The 20,505-nt window shown below is 41.8% G+C and overlaps 1 protein-coding gene across 1 annotated transcript in view; it reads left to right on the plus strand.

The window, feature by feature from the left end:
- Positions 1 to 20,505, plus strand: part of Pah (phenylalanine hydroxylase) — a 66,092-nt gene that overhangs the window by 43,935 nt on the left and 1,652 nt on the right. The window contains exons 5-12 of the mRNA XM_021174230.2: positions 1,666 to 1,733; positions 5,465 to 5,661; positions 8,431 to 8,566; positions 9,447 to 9,516; positions 14,384 to 14,440; positions 16,499 to 16,594; positions 17,092 to 17,225; positions 20,073 to 20,188. Of these exons, the coding sequence (XP_021029889.1) occupies positions 1,666 to 1,733; positions 5,465 to 5,661; positions 8,431 to 8,566; positions 9,447 to 9,516; positions 14,384 to 14,440; positions 16,499 to 16,594; positions 17,092 to 17,225; positions 20,073 to 20,188 (874 nt within the window). The remainder of the gene's footprint in view (positions 1 to 1,665; positions 1,734 to 5,464; positions 5,662 to 8,430; positions 8,567 to 9,446; positions 9,517 to 14,383; positions 14,441 to 16,498; positions 16,595 to 17,091; positions 17,226 to 20,072; positions 20,189 to 20,505) is intronic.

Raw genomic sequence — 20,505 nt, forward strand, 5'->3', positions numbered from 1 at the left:
TTTTTTTTTTTTAAATTTTTTTGAAAATGTTGGTTGACCCTGATTTAAAAAAAAGAAAACAAGCCAGTCAAGCAAAGAAAGCAAAGGCAACATTTGAAAGTCAGGGAACATTGACCTTCAAAGGCATCTTTAAACACCGCCTGTGATACACAGCTTTAGTTTTCAAGTCGTTCAGTCTATGGTTTGGATGGCTGGAGAGACAGGGAAATTGCAAACTGAAGTGATTTCTGGAAGGGATTGCTGGGAAATGTTTGCAAGGAACAAAGAAAAGTTCTATGGCGGTGGACCAGTCTCTTGTCTCACCACAACTCAGACCACAGTGAACAGTTCTGTAAAATACTCTGCTCATCTACGGGACACTTCCCACTCATGATGTGCCCACTCCACCCTAAACACTCAGAGACACACTTGGCTGCTTTGCACTTGGAAATGCACTGCTTGGCAGGATTGGGAAGACGGTCTGCCAGTCAACCTCAGAGAAGACATTGCCATCCTTCTCTCAGTCAATGGAGAGCCTGCCTGCCAGGTCAGAGAGATTCACAAGTCCTGAAGGGTGAGCCACAGCCGGGCCCATCCTTTATGGATCTACTTCCTGGGGACTCTGTTGGTTCTGGAAGAGTGTACTTGCTGATCAACCTGACAAGTTTGTGCCAAAAGCTGCCACAGGTGTAGAGAGGTGGAGAATGACATTTTCCTAGCACTTCTGGGTGGCTGAGGCAAGAGAACTGAGGTCTGCACAGAAATACCCTATTTCAAGAGATTAAAATGCAAAACAAAATTACCACAGCAGTAAGTACATTTGTAGATCCATTTGTCTACCAAGGAATGAAGAGGGGCCCCCATACTAATTTCCATAGTGGTGATTATTTTAAAATGGAAGCTGTGGAGACAGCTGATTTGAAAAAGTCCATTATATAAAAGTTGATGACCCAGGTTCCATCCCCAGCATCTATGTAAAGAGCTAGGCATGGTGTCACATGCTTTTCTCATAAAACAAGGTAGAAGGTTCCTGAATATTGACACCCAAAGTTGATATTTTAATTCAGCATGTTCCCAACTTACATTCCCCAAAATGTGCATACATCGTAACACATACACGCACACACACACACAAACATACACACACACATATATAAGCACATAAACATACATATACTCATATGCACACATACATGCACACACATATACATGCACATATACACACAAACATACATAAATACACATGCATACATATACATAGAGACATACATACACACACAGAGACACACAGACATGAGGAAGCATTACTAAACACAACACTTGCCAGAAATTGTGAATAATTTATCCCGTCATCACAGGCGCTTGTGTGAATAATCTGTGCCTTCATCGCAGGCATCTGATTTGGCTTGATCAAGTTAATTTAGAAGCCAGGAATGGAGCAGATGACATTTCTTATGACCAGAGTATATGTGTAGATACTGAAATTTCAGAATGGAGATTTCCCTGACTTGAAGGCTTGGTAGAATGTGTCACTCACTCCTTCTGTGTTTAACAGAGACCTTATTTTAGAGCATCATCAAGGAAACATGTGTCATCATAGCTCAAAATCATTGCTCAGATCATTGCTGGAGGTGCCAGGCCTCTCCCTCTGCAGACTTGAGTCATCACGTGTCTTCTCTTTCTTAGGGCTTTAAAGATCCTGTGTACCGGGCGAGACGAAAGCAGTTTGCTGACATTGCCTACAACTACCGCCAGTAAGTCTTTCTGTTGGACAACTGAGAGAAGAACATACCCCAAACCCCCATTCTAGGTTGGAGACCATCAGTCTAGAAACCTCTGCTTTCTGTGTGTGCCCATGTCTGTGTATATGTGTGTATTTGTGTGTGTGCATGTATGTATGTATGCATGTATGCATATATGCATGTACATATGTATATATGTGTGTACATGTATGTATATGCATGTGTATGTATATGTATATTGTGATTATGTGTGAGCATGTGTGTATGTACATATGTGTACATATGTATGTAGGCATGTGTATATGTGTATATGTTTGTACATGTGTGTGTGTGTGTGTGTGTGTGTGTGTATGTAACCTTCCTTAATAACACATTTTAAATGTCGCCTCTAGATCAAGCAAAACTACCCACTGTGCTGCAGTCTACGTCTCTCCTAAGCTTTGTTAGTTAATTGTTTGTTATGTCTGAAATGATTGGAAAGGCTTCCACATGAATGAAACAGGCTCTGGTCTTCTCCACATTAGACCAGGACAAAGAAATCTGGCTGCTCCAGTAAGTAAAGAGTCACCAGAGCCTTCAGACTGGACCAGCTGCACTCCCGTGGTCTACTTATCTGGTGTGACCCAGTCCTGTAGGGCAACTGCCAGATGGGATGTACTTTTTTTTTTGCTCCGTTGAACATTCTATTGTATTTTAGCCAAGAGAAAAATGGCCATATCAAATGTGCTGTTTGGGAACATAACAGCTTTGGTGTTGTGAGTCTTCGGGGAATAATATGTAAATTGGGACTTGGGAAACTTGGTGTTTTGGAGACAGCATTTCTGAGTTAAGGGAACAAATAGAAAGTTGTACTCAAAAGGAAACTCTAGAGCTGTCCCAGAGGCTGAGGTATTAGGTCTTTGGTAGGATAACAACAACATAAGGAAATGCTAGGGCTTTATGTGGTGAACACAAACCTATATGTGGATGGAGAGACATCTAGAACACTATCTTCTCTGAAATATATACGTGTGTGTGTGCGCGCGCAGTTAGTGTTGTAATAAATCCTCATTTTTCGGATGAAGAAACTGAGGCTGAAAGAAGTTAAATAACGTTTTAAAGCCATTTTCCTAGTAGGTGACAAAGGCAGGTTTCAATTTTATCTGTCCCCAGAACCATAGTTAGCGTCTCCACTGTGCCTATTAACCCTGTACCTAGGCAGGTCCAAGACTCAGGGTCTCACTCATGCTTCCTTTCTGGCTCAAGTTCTTGGGACTGATCCTGGTTTCAGGCCCGGCCTCACCTGTCTCAGAGACGGGTCCCATGCGATGTTCCAGCTCAGTTAGAAGTTCTAAGCCTTTCTTTCCTACAAGGAATGCTAAGGCTCTGTGATTGGGTCTCGGTTCTGCAACATGGACCCATATCAGCCGATCACTGTGGACAGGATAAAGGAGCTGTGATTGTACAACTGTGACCGCAGTCCCACATTCGGAGGAGGGAGCATTTGAGTGTCCTCTTTCTCAAACCCAACGCACTGAAAAGAGATGTGAGGTGCTTTGCTGCAAGAAGGGGAAGAGATGCTGGGTCACTGGGAGAGAAAGTGTGAACCAGGACTGCCATATGATCAAAATGTCACCGCTTTTGGAAATTTGTTGCAGCAAAAGTACCAGTTGACTTTCTTGGTTTTGTTTTTACATTAATGAATTAACTAATTAATTAATTACTGGTGTGTGTGTGTGTGTGTGTGTGTGTGTGTGTGTGTGTACTTGCTATGACTCCTGTGTGGAAGTTAGAGAACAACTTGTGAGAATCTCAGCTTTCTCTGCCATGTGGGTTCTGGGCAGACTTGGTAGCAAGTACCCTTAGCCACAGACCTATGTCATTGATCCCATTGATCCCTATCTTTCTAATGAGAACTAGTTATTTTAATGATCAGGGGTTACTGAAGTTCCAATATATATATATATATATATATATATATATATATATATATATACATAGATATATACACAGATATATACCTACATATATTACTTTATGCATATAAATTGTCACACTAAGAATACTTGTCAAGTGCAAGACTAAGGCTCATAGAAGTTTACTACATTACCTGAGATTACATCCAAAGCCTTTTTCTTTTCTCCCTTCGCTACTTAACCTTGGAGTATGATACAGTCTTGGGCAAAAGTTAGCCTGACACAGTTTTGTTGTCTTTGCTGGGTAACCAGAAGCTCCTCTGAGCTTGAGACCTTCTCATTTCTCAATCAACAATCTATCTCTCCTCCCCAGTCCCTGTCCACCTTTCTCTAGAAAATAACAGTCTCTGCTCTAATGTTCTTGGATGGGGTTCAATTTTGAAAGTTCAGGAGGAGCCTAGCTTGGAACCAGACCCACAGTTCCAAGGTAAACAGTCCCACTTTGTCCCAGACTGTGTCCCTAGCGAGAGGAGCAGGCCTGCAGCCCAGGGAACAGTCACTGGCCCAGGAGGTCAGGCTTTGTTTGCTCTTCATTGTTTCAGGACACATCCTGGAAGCTTCCAGACTAATGACTCTTAAACTGCAACTTGCATCACTCACCTAGAGAGCTTGTTAAGACCCACTCTTCCTTGAAAGTCCCTCCCCAGGGCATTCAGGACAGTGGGACAGGGGTCTCATGTATATGCTTTGGCACATACAAACATATCTTATATCTTAGCATGGGCTTGCTCGTTTTATTCCCCCATCCCAGTATTTATAAGTCTCATACTTTTGGTCCAGAACTCTGTTAATTGACAAATCTCTGTACTTATGACATGTAGCTTCTCTCTCCCTCTCCCCCTCCCCTCTCCCTCTCCTTCTTCCTCTCCCTCTCCTTCTCCTTCTCTCCTTGTCCCTACCCCCCCCACACACACACACATCTTAAGATATATAGATTTATACACTGTGGAACCCTAGCCTAAATTTAAATAACTTCATAATTTCCCAGGATCAGAAGCATCAAACTCAGCAAGTGCAAACTCCCCAGACAAGTTTTTAACACACACACACACACACACACACACACACACACACACACACACACACATCTATTAAATCCAGGTTAGCCAGAGTCGATTGCTTTCATGGACATAATACAAGACACTACAGTGTTTTCCCTGAACTTCGGGGCCTTTGCCTGGAAGAAGATGAATTGTCCAGTTGTCTCTGCTCCCATTCTTCATCCTGCCCTGGACAATCTGTGCTACACCACTGCGCCACCTGCCAGGCCCCTGAAAATAAGTCTCTACCTTGAACAAACAGTCTAGAGCAATGGTTCCCAACTTGTGGGTCACGACCCTTTTGGGGTCAAATGACCTTTTCTTCGGGGTCACCTATCAGATATCCCGCATATCAGATATTTACATTATGATTCATAACAGTAACCAATTTACAGTTATGAAGTAGCAATGAAAATAATTTGGGGGTTGGGGGTCACCACAACATGAGGAACTGTATAAAAGGTTTGTAGCTTTTCGAAGGTTGAGGACCATTGCCTTAGGCTCTGAGAAGAACAGAAAGGCCAAATAACTTCCAAAAATGATAGCAAATCCTTAACCAAACCATGTTTCCATGGGGGAAAAAACAACACAATAAGGTTTTCTATGAGACATTTGTCTTTCAAACTATGCTTGAAGCCCGTGCTGGTACCTGGCAGCACTGGGACCTTGACTTCCTGTGCTGACCTCACCACATCATGTGCCCTGACCCTTCCCAACTGGAGACACCTTTTCCATGCCTGTATTCTAGTGGGCAGCCCATCCCTCGGGTGGAATACACAGAGGAGGAGAGGAAGACCTGGGGAACGGTGTTCAGGACGCTGAAGGCCTTATATAAAACACATGCCTGCTACGAGCACAACCACATCTTCCCTCTTCTGGAAAAGTACTGCGGTTTCCGTGAAGACAACATCCCGCAGCTGGAAGATGTTTCTCAGTTTCTGCAGAGTAAGTCTACATCAGGGTCAAAGCCCGGCAGACAGTGGAGTGGGGGGTGGGGTGGAGGGAGGGAGGGAGGGAGGGGGTAAATAGAGCCTGTTGAGAGATTTGGTGGCGTGGCACAGGATGAAGTCTCCCAGGAAGAACCCAGCTGCAGTATCTCCTGCTTTCCCTCTCCCCTCCATTATTGATCTTCCATCCATGCAAGAATGTCAGGTGTGAATATATATTCTTTTATCACATAGTTGCCTCTGAAAGGATTTTTTTTCATATTCAAAGCCCAAGATGCTTAGTCTAATGTTTACCCTGCAGCTCTCTGTTAAGAAATGGCTGCAATGTCAATTCAAGTAAAAAGTATGCTCTCTGTGGGCCAATGCCAAGAGTTGCTCACTCTGAGTCTGTGCATCTGGGACAGATCCTGCCTTTGACCTTTTCTGCTTGTGTCATGTTCTACCTCCATGTTGTCATCTGTCAAATAGACACAGTCGCCCTGTTGGCATCCTTCACAGACTGAGACAGATGTGGCATATGAGAGCATCTGGCATACAGCTGTGTCCGAAGTCAGTGTTCAGCAAGTTTGCGGGTTAGAGGTGATGTGGGATGCTCAGAGGAGCGTTAGCTAAGTGATGAGATTTGGTGCAGCCTTTCCAGGGAAGAGTATGGCTTTCTTCCTGAGGCTCATTCAGTTCATTCAGCAAAACCCAAATAGTCAACTAATTCCTATTGAACACCTACTAATGCTAGCTGAGTAAGGAGACACAGGAAGACAGACCACAGTTCTATAGAAGGGGAGAATTTTTCTCTATATTAAACCATGAACAGATAGGAAATGGACCAGAAAATTATGTGGCAGGGAGGGAGGTTAGAATGGGAACAGATTGGATGAGGTGATGATCTTCGAGGTCTCTTCCACTTCTAGGATAAAGCAAGGAGCAAATGTTCAAACAGTAATTAACAACAATTTGAACCAACAAGTACCTCCCCAGAGCTCCCAGGGACTAAACCGCCAACCAAAGAGTACACATGGAGGGACCCATGGCTCTAGCTGCATATGTAGCAGAGGATGGCCTTGTCGGTCATCAATGGGAGGAGAGGCCCTTGGTCCTGTGTAGTGTCAATGCCCCATTGTAGGGGAATGCCAGGACAGGGAAGCAGGAGTGGGTAGGTTAGTGAGCAGGGGGGTGGGGGTATGGCATAGGGGGTTTTCAGAGGGGAAACCAAGAAAGGGGGTAACATTTGAAATCTCAGTAAAGAAAATATCTAATTAAAAAAATAAAATAAAGATTTCCAAAAGGAAAGACAAGAGATTTGAGAAAGTAGAGGAAAGAAAATTAAAACAAACCAAACCAACCAACCAACCAAACAAGCCCCCCTCCCCCAATCCTAATCAATGTGCAGTGACAGGAGAGAGAGAGCAGGTCCTAAAGACGGTTTGCAGCTTTAACCCTAATGCTGTGGCCAGTAGTAAGAATAATGAAACATCAATGTTAGCAGTTGGGAAGTGATATAATTGTAATCAATAGGCTTGTGCAGTCAGGAAGGCAGAGACCAGAAACCAAGTCTCTCTTGGCAAAAGCTCATAATTTGGGCACTGGTTCTTTACAACCACTTGGCCTGTGGTTTGTGACCCTGGACTGAAAAGCTTTAACCCATATCTCAGCTTCCCCATCTTTAAAGTGGGGATGACAAGATGGCTTCCTCACAGTTATTGATTGCAAAGGTTAGCTTGTGCAAAATACTTAGAGTTGTGCCTGGCATATGTTAGGTAGTATGTAGTGTTAGTTACTGTCGTTTGCAATGCCGCTATTCTAGTTCTAGTGTGAGCAGACCAAGGAACAGATATAGAAAGCAGAGAATGGTTATCAATTGGTAGCTTTAAAGAAAAGCTATTTAGAGGGTATGGTATCAATGTGTGCTCAAACCTTCCCAATATCTTAGCCCTTGATTAGGGAAACACCTACCAGTTCTCAGTGCATCCTATAATGTACAACTAAGAGAAACCAGCATACAGTGTTTTGTGAATAGGATAGAGCAGAGGGAGAGGGACAGAGAGGGAGGGAGGAGGAAGAGAGGGAAGGGAGGGAAGGGGGAAGGAAGGGGAGGAGGGAGGGAGGAAGGGAGAGAGAGGGAGAGAGAGAAATTGGATGCACATTTTCTCTTCCCTGTTGCTCCAGTCTGACAGGATGTTTCTCCTCCCTGGTTGGGCTGTGTCTGACGTGGTGGAGAAGGTGGAAATGCTTGTAGTATGCTCTGCTCCTGATGTTGATTATACATCTCCTTGTCACGCAGACAACACGAGTAGTGGGAAAGTGTTTGGTCCTAATTAACACTAGCCAAAGAGAAATTTACTTGGATGTTTGCAACGGACTAGTCTTTGCTATGTAACTTTTAGTCATTATTGTTTTGATGCTTACGACATCCCTCAGTAATGCCAAGAGACATTTTGCTTGGGATAAAACTGAGGCTCAACAATGTGAGGTTACATGACCCAAAGCAGTAGGGGGGTTGTTTATCTGGATTTATCATACGGCTTACAATTCTCAACCTTCCTAATGCTGCAACCTGGTAATACTGGTCCTCATGTTATGGGGAGCACCAACCACAAAATTACTTTGTTGCTACTTTATAACTGCACTGTTGCTAGTCTTATGAATCATAACATTTGATTCATTTGATATGCAGGATATCTAAGGTGCCACCTCCGTGGGGAGTCATAACTCACAGGTTGCAAACCACTTATAAAAAGCCTTGAGTTTTAGGTTGTTTTCTGCTTTCCAGCTTGTACTGGTTTCCGCCTCCGACCTGTTGCTGGCTTACTGTCGTCTCGAGATTTCTTGGGTGGCCTGGCCTTCCGAGTCTTCCACTGCACACAGTACATTAGGCATGGATCTAAGCCCATGTACACACCTGAACCGTAAGTATCATTCTCCAGCTACCCCTGCCAACCACAATGGATGCTCAAAGAATGCTGATCAGGCTCATTGCAGGCTGGTCCCCATGATCCACTGCCTGCTTTATTTGGTCATAGTCCTAAAGGAAACTCATACTCTGTGAATTTTCTCTGTCCAAATAGATGAAATTTGGACTCACAGAGCTGGACATCCTGTGAACCAAGGATTTGGAACTCTTTGAGTACCAGAAAAAGGGATTCCATCAAGCTCCAACGTTCCAAATAGGACAGGACAGGAACAAGAGTATCCAAGTGATCTCAGCATCTCCTAGATGTACCTGGATGATTCCAGCTCTTGGCCGAGATTATTGGCTAAGGAGAGAATTAGTGGCTACTGTGCTTCCTATCAGGACCTATTTGGGTCATCAGTCACATAGTAATTGATCCAAAGAGATCATTATGAATCCTCTAATCATGTCTCCTTCTTTGGGATGTCAATGGATCCTAATTAGAAAGAACCTGTTGCACTGTTTTAGATAAATGTAACCTTTCTCTTTTGACTGCTGACCTACTCTGGGCCAAGAGAAGAGCAACACTATTATTTTAAGTCCTTACTGGAAAAACTGGACACATTATCCTTCTTCATGTAAGTTAGTGACCAGAAGACTTGGAGTGAGGGGAGTCTGTAACCCATAATTCATTCAGGTATCTGAGAAGAAACCCATAAGAATTCTGAGTCCTTAGTTCTGCATCTCAGCCCCTCCTGTCTCCCAGGACTCATGAGGACTCTGTCTAGTGCTTAATCTTGAGAGCAAAGCTCTATGAGTTATTTCTTCATATAAAATCAGAGTCTAGTTTGGTTTAACTTGCCTTTCCTCTAAGCACTGTGCCTTCTGTGTTCTAGTGATATCTGTCATGAACTCTTGGGACATGTGCCCTTGTTTTCAGACCGAAGCTTTGCCCAGTTTTCTCAGGTAAGGAACAAAGACTTAGTCATTGGGTTGGGACTGCATTGCTGGAATGAATGAATTCCTCATGAAGGGGCTGTCACGTGCTCTGTTAGAGTGGAAACACTATACAATTACATGATCCTGATCCTACCTGAGAAGAATGGTAGGGAGAAGGGTGGTTTAGTGAACTGGGTTGAACACTCATTTTAAGAACTGCAGCCTGGGGTTGTTGGTAATTGCCCATCCTATGGTCAATTCGATGATCTCAATGATCTTCACAGGTGCACACTAAGAGCCTTCTCACTGATGAAAGTATCTCTGATCTCTATGCAGACATCATCTCCTACTTTCTATCCAGTACACTTTTTTCGAGACCTTGGCACTTTGCACCTTGTCAGGTAGTCATGTGCATGGATACTTGAACTCTATAAGATGACATTTGCCAAGAATCTAATGTCAATGATCTTATGTATACAAGACTAAAGAAAGAAGGAAACAAAGAAAAAAAGATAAAAGAAAGAGCCATATATCTCATTGCCACTGTGGCCTCAATTAACAGCACCATGGCCTCAATTAACTTTTTTATGGTAGTGAGGAAGCTCACAACTGTTTTCTGATGAGTTAAAAATTATGCTTATTTTCTCATCACTAAGGAGACTAAAAACATGGTTTTGTTGGGGTGGGGAGTGTAGGGTTCTGTCTAGGGAGATGGCTCACTTTTCTTGCAGAGGGCCATTTTTTGTCTAAGCACTCCAGCAGGTAATTAATGGCCATCTGTAACTCTAGCTTCATTGGATCTTATGACTGTAACCTCTACAAGCATCTTCACTTGTGGGAACACACCCACACATAGACCCACAGGCATATGGATGATAAAGGCTATCAAATACTTGAAAACACAGATGGCTAACCGGGATCATGGAAGAGTAAATGATGTCTCTAAAAGTACTCAGAAGCCCAATCCAGAGCACTGATGACCTATTGCTGTGTGAACTAGGACAAGCTGTGAGGCTGTCCTGTGCCTCAGTTTCTGCAGCTTTGGATCAGTGACATGTCTTCCTTCTTATTCTTCTTCCTCACTAAAAAGAACTATGATCTAAGGATGACTCATGAGTAAACACTGCCCCAAGTAGGAATTTCAAAGTAATGATCTTGCGTGTGAATGAATTTACAAGCATTTCCAATTAGCTGTAAGAAGTTACTTCTACCATGGGACGATGAAGCTGCCCCTTGATATTTGAAACGAACCAAATAAATTCAACCGATTCCTTGATTTCTTAGAAGACGTATGTTCTCCAAACAAAAGCACCTGTTACTTGCATGTGACGTTTTGGGAAATATGGAACCTAGAAACCAGTAGACTAGAGACATGGGAGTGTCTGGTTGAACTTTAACTGTGGAAGTGTTATTGCCAATAGTGTAGTTTGAGCTGCCAAGATGGTGTTGATTGCTTAAGATGGTTTGAAAACATGAACTTGTTACTGTGACAGGAGAATTAGATGCTTTCTCCTTGGAGAATAGAAATCTTGAATTTTTTACTCCAGAGATATTCTGTCTAGCTGGAGGGCAATTGGAAGTCTTGCTTAAGTTATTTGAATTTTGGATAACCCTGGGGAGAAGTGGACAATTAATATCAACAGACATCATAGGATCTCTGTTTGACACACTCTCAACTTTGACATAGATGGTTCCAGGGAAAAGTTGTTTTATGAGAATATTTTCTTTTGATTTAACGGCGGATTATTTTTTGCCACAGTAGGGCAGAGGGATAATGGAGGGCCTTGTTTTATTCAAGTGCTTGGCTTGCAAAGAAAGATGACAAGATGTTGGGTTTTGTGGCACACACCTGTAATTTCAGCACTTGGGAGATGTAGACTGGAATATCAGGAATTAGAGCCTATCCTTGACTATATAGTCATTTTTGGGCTAGCTTGGAATACGTGAGAGCCTATCCTAAAAAAACAAAACAAAACAAAAAAACAAACAAAAAAAACCCAAAAACAAAACAAAACAAAACAAAACAAAAAACAAAAAATGATGTCAAGAGAAAAGGTGAGGGATTTGACCTCAGTTTTATTAATGGATTCTGCTAAACTTGGGACTGGTCTATCTAATAATGTGGGTAGAGTAGACATGGAAGAGAGATAGGATAGTAGAGCCAGAATAGGGACTATGTGAATTTGGTTTGCCTTAAATCTGACAGTACTTTTTATAAGTTTAGTGTAGGCCAAACTCCAGCTGAGACCCAGACAGAGATAATGACATAGAGTATGTAGCCTCTTGCTTCACGATAGACAAAAACTGTAGTCTTTCTTTCTGTTCACACACATTCCTTTGGTTTTCTTAGCCAACCTCATGACTTTGAATATATATCTGTAATATAATAATGAACATTCATGTTTTGTCTTCAATGCCAATTTCAGGCTTACATATGAACCATCAAGTCAGCATCTTTACTTTGATGTTGATTATACATCTCTATTTTCCTGTCCAATGCTGAATTTTGAGTCTTCTTCAAAACTTCTCTACCCTTAGGTTTCCTTGTATGTGTCCATGGCAACTCTATTCTTTGACTCACTCAAACCAAATACACATCTGGGGGCTATTATTGACTCTTTTCTCTAAAACAACCAAGTATTTCTGCAAATTTAATGTGTTCTATCTTCAAACTGTATAATAACTGATTGTTTCTCATCATATCCACTAACACTAATATGATCTCAGCTGCAATCATTCATTATTGATTTTCTGTAGCTTCCTCATTGCCATCCCACCCTTGCCCTTGACCCCTACAATATATTCTTATAAAGTAGCTAGAGCAGTCTGATGACATACACTAGATCTCGTCTGCTACAGTGTAGTTTATATACATTCATGAAATTACCAAAGATGAAAACTAATAAGTTATTAAAATCCTAGTATAGATTTTCACTTCACTGAAAAGAAAAACCCAAGTCCTAAAATATCTTTTTAAAAAGTCCACATGACTGCATTTAGAATCTTCCATATTACCCACCAATACTCTCACTGCTCCAGCCATGTTTGCTCCCCTCTGCAACTTGAGGTAGCCCATATTTTCCTTGCTTTGAGTGGTTTCTTACTAATTATATACTTGCTGTTTGGTCTGGCTCTTGGACAAGATGTCTAGAACAGATTGCTAGAGTTAGTTTGAGGTGAAGCAGAGCAATTCAGGAGAGGTTGAGAGAGAAGCCAGATTGAATCAGTCAGCTTGGAGAGGAGTTTGAGCCAGAATAGCTGAGTTGAACCAACAACACTCCTTCCATCATCAATAGAACCAATAACGTTCAAGTATTTCCCCAAGTACTACCTTCTTAGTGATGCCTCCCAGGAACCCAAATTAATAATAAAGACTTCCCAAGATTACTTGAAGCTCCCATTCCTTTTCATCTCTTCCTCCATGTCTTTCTTTTCCCCCCAAGACCAAACTTTTACATATTTAAAAACATATTAACAATTGTGTACTATAAGCCACAAGGTCAAGGCTATTTTCCAATTTCGTCTATGTCCTGACACGCAGGAAGCCTTTAAAGCACACTGCTGGAGTGGATGAATGTGTGTGTGTGGAAAGATACACACAGAAAGAAATAAAGGGAGCTGCTGAAGAGACAAAAAGACCACCAGAGGAATTCTGTAGTTGAGGTTGTAATTAATGCTCAGTGGCACTTCATCTCCAGCTATGTGCTGTTGCAGGATATTTGATCATACAGTGAACCTTCAAATTGAGTTGCTTACTGGAAAAACCTGTTTCTTGTTGTGGTGTGGCTCAGCTTTAGCACACACCTTTAGTTCCTCTAGCTGGATACAGACACGCCCTTAGTATATACCTTTAATCCCAAACAACAAAGGTAAAGTTAATTTGTAAAAGGAAGCACCCATATTTGAAAGTGATATTTGATTGAGTAGCAGGCAAAGTGATGAATCAGAGAAATATTTGACAAAATAGGATATGCCTAACTCTCATGAGAAGAGAGAGGATAGGGAAGCTATTTAAGAGAGCAGTGCAGAGGGGAGATGGTGGGAAGACAGTTTCACTGGGAAAGTTGTACAGTGACAAGTTGAAGAGAGAAAAAGCTGAACACAGGAAGACACAATGAGTCAGAGAATGAGAAGGAGCCAGCAGATTAGAACAGATTGCTAGAATTAGTTTGAGGCCAAGCAGAGCAATTCAGGAGAGGGTGAGCGAAGTCAGATTGAATCAGTCATCCTGGAGATGAGTTTGACCCAGAACAGCTGAGTTGAACCAACTAGCAAGAGATCAAAGAGAAAAGAAAGGGTGAGCTTATTCAGCTGCAAGTCTCAGAGGATGAAAACATTCTAGACCTACATTAGATTGTATTGGAGGCTAGAAGCTTCCAAGATTAGGCCTAGTTTAGCACACAGAGGCAGTAAGCCTCAGAGATGATAATTAAATCAGGTGAATAAAAGGTACTCTTGCAATGAGTATTTCTGGAAAGATATAATCACTTATTTTCAGTCTTTCTGTGGTATTTTAAAGATACCTGATTAAGATTCACTCCATATCCCAGAGATTTCTGTATCATGCTGAGTGTGTGGGACTCACTAGGCTGCTGTCAAAGGACGACACCTTAGATGCTAACTGACCTCACATAGGCTACCTTATTATTCCTTTTTGTAAAGTGAGTACAAAGGAATCAAGTATTGGGGACACATTTTTCTCTGCTCTTGAGGTCTGTGACTCTTTTCTATCTGGCATGGATGGGGCAGATGTCTAAGAATATTCAGGGTCTATCTGGACCCTTCAGAAGGTACTTAGTCATCTATTACCCTGCCCATAACTGTGTGCCAGGCTGGCACTGAGGGTGAAGTTTTAATATGGTCCATACCAGTGATTCTGTTTCTCCACACACAGGAAATTGGGCTTGCATCGCTGGGGGCACCTGACGAGTACATTGAGAAACTGGCCACAGTAAGTTTATCTTGTCCATGGGGGCAGGGTTATGGGTATGCTATAGACTATGATCTTCATATCTTTGAAGATTTATTATATCCCTGGCAGCTGTTTGAAATAATGATAAGAATGTGACAAAGCACATTCACATGAATGAAATGTCACATTTTGGTTTCTCTTTAATGGACTGAATTTTATATCAGCTTGCATGTAGATATTCTCATATACTTATTAATAGAATCTTCATGGAAACACCATTCATCTATAATTACAGCCCAAAATTCTTTGACCCAAAGTGTGTCAGGCACTGGTTGACTTTATACTTCTGCTTGGAAAGTGGTTACCTCTCTACCTCTGCACTAGAATCAACCTTAGTGTTGTTCTCAGACAGATGATAAAAATGATAATGCGCTTCCCATTCTTTTTTTAAATATTAATTTATTTGTTTTTTGTTTGTTTGTTTGGTTGGTTGGTTTATTATATGTAAGTACACTGTAGCTGTCTTCACTCCAGAAGAGGGCATCAGATCTCATCATGGATGGTTGTAAATCACCATGTTGTTACGGGGATTTGAACTCAGGACCTTCGGAAGAGCAGTCAGTGCTCTTAACCCCTGAGCCATCTCTCCAGTCCTGGGCTTCCCATTATTGTCAAACATTTCCCACTTACAAGAGAAGCAGGTGCCATGGACACACAGGAGGGGAGCTATGGAAACACCAGCTCTGCACCATTGGCAAATTCCTTCCTTACATTTTCCAGTTTTAGTATGTCCCTCTACAGGTATAGAACCATGTTCCTTCTCATATGTGAAGCCTGGAAGATTAAAAAACAAACTTCATATGAAATTAAAAACTACCACATATGTAAAGTTAGAATTGAGATATATCCAGTTAGAAGTTTATACATTCACTTCCTCAGAAAGGCTAGAAACTTCTAAGTTTTGGTTTCTGAGCATCTACTTTGAGATTGAGGGTAAGTGGCTTTTGGTTGTTGTTTATCTCTAAAAATGGGCATATAAGTTTGTTGTCCATCTCAAAATTATTTCATGAAGGTCTAAAGAGTTAAATTTGTGTGAACATGAGATTTTATATTTTATATATCTTAGAGGAGCAGCTTTCAAAGGGGTTGAGAAAAAGTGGATAGAATTATTTGTAGGAAGTGAAGTCTTAAAATTCAGAGAACCTCATCATGTCACTTACTGATAACAAAGGAACCACCATATTGGTACACTGGACTTGGAACAGACCCATGTCTCTTCTGTGCCTTTAATTTTGTGTCTCAATGTAAGTATGTTGCTTTGACTTCCTGGGCTAAAGACTTGCTGTGTATGATGAAGTCATATTGACTGGGCTCTGATGACCTTCTTGGACTTAATGTTCCTTGGTCTAACAAAGAGACTTCCCTGTTAACCCACCTCTAATTCTCCAAGATGGTGACCATCTTGAACATCTAACTGAGCCCTGGTCTTCTCTGGGCACCAGAACTCCAAGACTGTTAATCAGGCCAGGTATCAAAGACATGTTGGAACAGAGGGTGCTGAAGGAAGAGGGTGTGGTTATTTGGGAACACACATGTAGAGGGTGACTTAAACATCATCTCCTCCCATGTTTTCATCTCATGTTTCTCCCACATTCCCATAGCAGATGAAGTGTACATTTCCTTGACTCTCTCACAATCCAATCCCTTAACCATCCACTTCTTTGCCTGATAAAACTACCAGATGAACCCTAATAATCTAAGAGCAATGTAAAAATCTATCATTCTGGTTTGTTGCACAGAGAGAAAAGCAAAAGATATGGAGAAGTTTCTGTCAAACAGAGAAGAATTTGTTGGGGATGTCTTTGTAGAATATTAATACATTCTAACATGTATAATATTACCCCAGGACTCATCCACCATCAATTCAACAGGCAACTGGATAGAATAAGACATGGGATACAGAAGTGATACTAGGTCATACTGGTTCAGAGAACATATCTGCACAGACTCCTACCAACCAGATCTGTCTTAATGCTTTGAGTATCTGGATGCCTTGCTCACCCCTGATGTGTGCCTTTTCCTTGCTTTCTGTTTCAGATTTACTGGTTTACTGTGGAGTTTGGGCTTTGCAAGGAAGGAGATTCTATAAAGGCATATGGTGCTGGGCTCTTGTCATCCTTTGGAGAATTACAGGTATGAGTCTAATAGAAACGATTCATGGGTACTTAAGTGCAGGGGTATGGAGGATCACTGTCAGCCTCAAGGCTTTTCTAAAGTGTATTAGTAGATATATGTGGGTATACTCGCACAGTCAATTGGTACTGTAGCAGCTATGGTTTGACTACATCTGTTTTGTTAGAGATAGAAATTCAAGTATGAGTCTACAGGGCTGGGTAGAGAAGAGGCCTCCTGAGCCCAAGGCTGACCTAAGACTACAAGTTTGTAGGTATGGTTCACTCTCACAATGTCTATTGAACTTCATATTAGAAAGGGTTTGAAATGAATTGTTACCTTCTAGTTAACTGTAGGTTTTTGATGAGCTATAAAGAGTTCAAACTGGTCCATGCTAAATGTCTCAGTTTTAGGGAATTTGCACTGGGGTAGAGAAATGGGGAGATGGGAGAAGCTTTGCAGGTGGACTATGGAATGCATGAGGGAATGTGGGCTTAACTGGAAACTTTTCACTGCAGTACTGTTTATCAGACAAGCCAAAGCTCCTGCCCCTGGAGCTAGAGAAGACAGCCTGCCAGGAGTATACTGTCACAGAGTTCCAGCCCCTGTACTATGTGGCCGAGAGTTTCAATGATGCCAAGGAGAAAGTGAGGTGAGGTTACCAAAGAGGATCACTGGTTGTCTGTGTCTCCTGGATCAGGCTAGCAGTGCTACCTGGACTCCAATGTCCACAGCAACTGTGCACACAGATAGACCCCTGCCGTGTCCCCACTCACCCTTTCCCATTTTGTTGGGAGGTTGGATGTACCAACCTTATTTCCCTATCCCAGCTTAAATTCAGAAAATCTTATCTGTTCAACACAGATACAAAGTCCTCCTGTGTGCAGAGCAGCTATAACAGATCACCACACCAAACCAACCAGATGCCTGTGAGTCTTGGAAAGTACCTTCTCCCCTTTATTCTCCCAGATACTAGCAGAGCCCACTTTATCATCTCTTTATATTTTCAACCAAATTCATCTGTTTGCCAGCCAAATATAATCATGCCTAAAAATAAGTGAGCTATTTCTGAGAAGTGGGCTATTTGGTGATTTCAACATTGTGTGAACATCTTAGCATCTTACATACATGAGCATAGAAGACAGCATCTACTACAGATACAGATTGTGTGACATATAAATTGGATGGCCTTAAGGCCATGATGAACCAAATAAGATAAAAATCACATAAGAGAAAATTGCAGAAATGATATAACAAATTCAAGCTGTTTGAGGCTGTTGTGGGTATAATATGGCATATTATCTTATCTTTGTAAGCAGGAGGACACTAGAATTAAAACATGGTTACTATATAAGTCAGCCGCATAGGAACTTGTTAGTATTGCTAAATACTAACTATGCATACTTATAAACACAACATCTTTGTACAGCTGTTAATGCAATGGGTTGTTAACTCTCACCCAGACATAACACATGACTTGCATGCCTGTGTATGATGCCTCTCGGAGATAATAATCTTGCAACTTTATCATAATCATATGGCATCATTATGGTGGAAATGTGATTATATGATATGTGTCTACTAAATCTCTAACGTTCGCCCTGTCAGCTTCTGTGATTTATCTTTTCTTCATAGTAATTATTGACTACAAATATTTCATTTAGAAAAGCATCGCATATAGAAGTTTTTTTTTTTTAAACTTCATTTAATGCCTTGGACTTTCTTTAGTCCCCTTAACCATGCCTGGCACATAGTAAGTACTTCATGAATAACTGATGGTCTCAGAGAAGTTCAGAGAAGGCTGACAGAGGTACCCCAGACCCTGGGACTCTTGGCCCTTTCAATTGAGAACCTTGTCTATGAGCTTTGCTACCTTTGAGCTATGCAACCTCATCTAATCAGGGGACAGTCTACTTGGAGTTCTACCTGGGCACAGATGTCCTGATACTGCTACCACTTTTAGAAGACCTTATTGATGGTGAATGGTGGACAGAGGGCATTTGGGTCTCTGCAATGTCAGTTTTTATGTACATACCTTAAGGAATTAAAGTGCTGGCCCACAAGTCCATTTGCTGTTGCCTATGATGGTCCCCTTTCTCCTCTCGCCAAACTCCTGCACTGTTTTTAGATTTCTTTATACTCTAGAGTTTCTTCTTCATGATATCCCCAAGACTCCACTATCTGAACTTGAATGAAACCTGATGAATCCATTTAGTGTTCTTATGGATATGTCTTTGGGGCTGACTATTTGGGATTGGATCAACTACCAGGGGACTTGTCCCTGGTGAGGACTGTTTCTCTCTCACACACAGCCACTATTAATTGAATGTAGCCTTTTCTTTTTGTCTCTGTGAGCTGCCCCTCAGCAGAATGGAACAAAATGGGTATTCTGCCCTGGATCCTGGCACTGATGGCACAGCTGAGACTTTAAAGGTCTGACAGGCTGCATGCTGACAATCTTTCTCTTGCTGTTGTGGACTGATCACTTGTTGCCTAGGGATTTGTCTCTAGAAGAGCCCATCTTGAAAGCTCCTTTCAGAGAGGGAAGATGGGGCAGTAGACATGACAAATTCCTAAGTCCCCAGCCACTAATAAAAGGCAACAATTAGCTATGACTTACTCTGTGATGTGACAACGCTTGCTATGCCCTTCTGAGCGGAAGACTGTTACTACCCTCTTCTTGCAGAAGAATAAGGGAATGCGGAACCGAGATGAAGAATCATTGTCTATGACCGTGAGAGCTGTAACTAAGGAGGGAAGGAACACAGACAGCCTGACTTGGGGACTTAGGGTGCTGCTCTTGCCGAACCTGGGGGCAACCAGCTGCCTGTCCTGATAATTGTCATTTTCAACATGGTAGCATTTACTTTCATCATAGGAATAATATCAGAGTTGTCTTGGAGCTGTCTTGTTAATTATATTAATGTCACTCGTAAAGATCCTCCTGGGAAGTATCCCCAGAAGTCATGAAGAGGGAAGCAAGAAAGCACTCAGATCAGAAGCAGGCTGCCAGGGTTAATGGCATTACTGAATTCTTAGGGCTTTTGTAAATGGTAATGTAATAATGATGTTTTTAAAGGGTTAGAGCAGTTAGAATTTACTGTGGTCCTCAGGTCATATCAGACACCTAATCCTTGGTACTCTTCCCGCTGATACAACATTTTATAAATTGTCTAGGACTGTGTTTCTGTTTGCATTGATTGTCAAGTAACTTAGAGATATTTTTTTAAATAGTATTCTTGCATAGGTTTCATTTACTCTTTTATCTTACATAATAAGTGTTTGTAGTTTCATTGTATTTGGTGCCCTTTCACATTCACACAAACAAAGGTTTCCCCATATGACTTCATTCAATTGTATATCACATCTCAGCTCAGCATCTGAGCCTCTGTTCTAGGAAGCTTCGGGGCTCACAGCAAGGAAAAAGCCACTCTGAACTCCTCGGGTTATCCTCTCTTTAAATGGTGTCCTTCACTGGGGTCCTTGGTTTTGGTTTCAGGACTTTTGCTGCCACAATCCCCCGGCCCTTCTCCGTTTGCTATGACCCCTACACTCAAAGGGTTGAGGTCCTGGACAATACTCAGCAGTTGAAGATTTTAGCTGACTCCATTAATAGTAAGTAGCTCACACCTGCTGGGACTACCTTCTTTCCCAGAAATAGAGGCCATGTCTCCTTACATTTCCTATAGGGGCAAAATTAATTTCTTAAGAGTTGAATTAAGGAGAAAACATCTCCATATATGCCATAAGTGGGGGGAAAGAACTATGCAAATTGCCTCACATGCCCCTTTCCTTCCCATCTCCATAGCCTCATTCTCTATAGCCATAGAACAGATCCTCTCGCAACACGAGTCAGCTTCTGGTCCCTGTGCTCTCACCTGGCCTTTGCCTTCATCCTTTCTCCATGCCTATGTGAGATGTCCAAAGCGCCA

This window comes from Mus caroli, chromosome 10 (genome assembly GCF_900094665.2).
Source record: "Mus caroli chromosome 10, CAROLI_EIJ_v1.1, whole genome shotgun sequence".
Taxonomy (NCBI): Eukaryota; Metazoa; Chordata; class Mammalia; order Rodentia; family Muridae; genus Mus; species Mus caroli.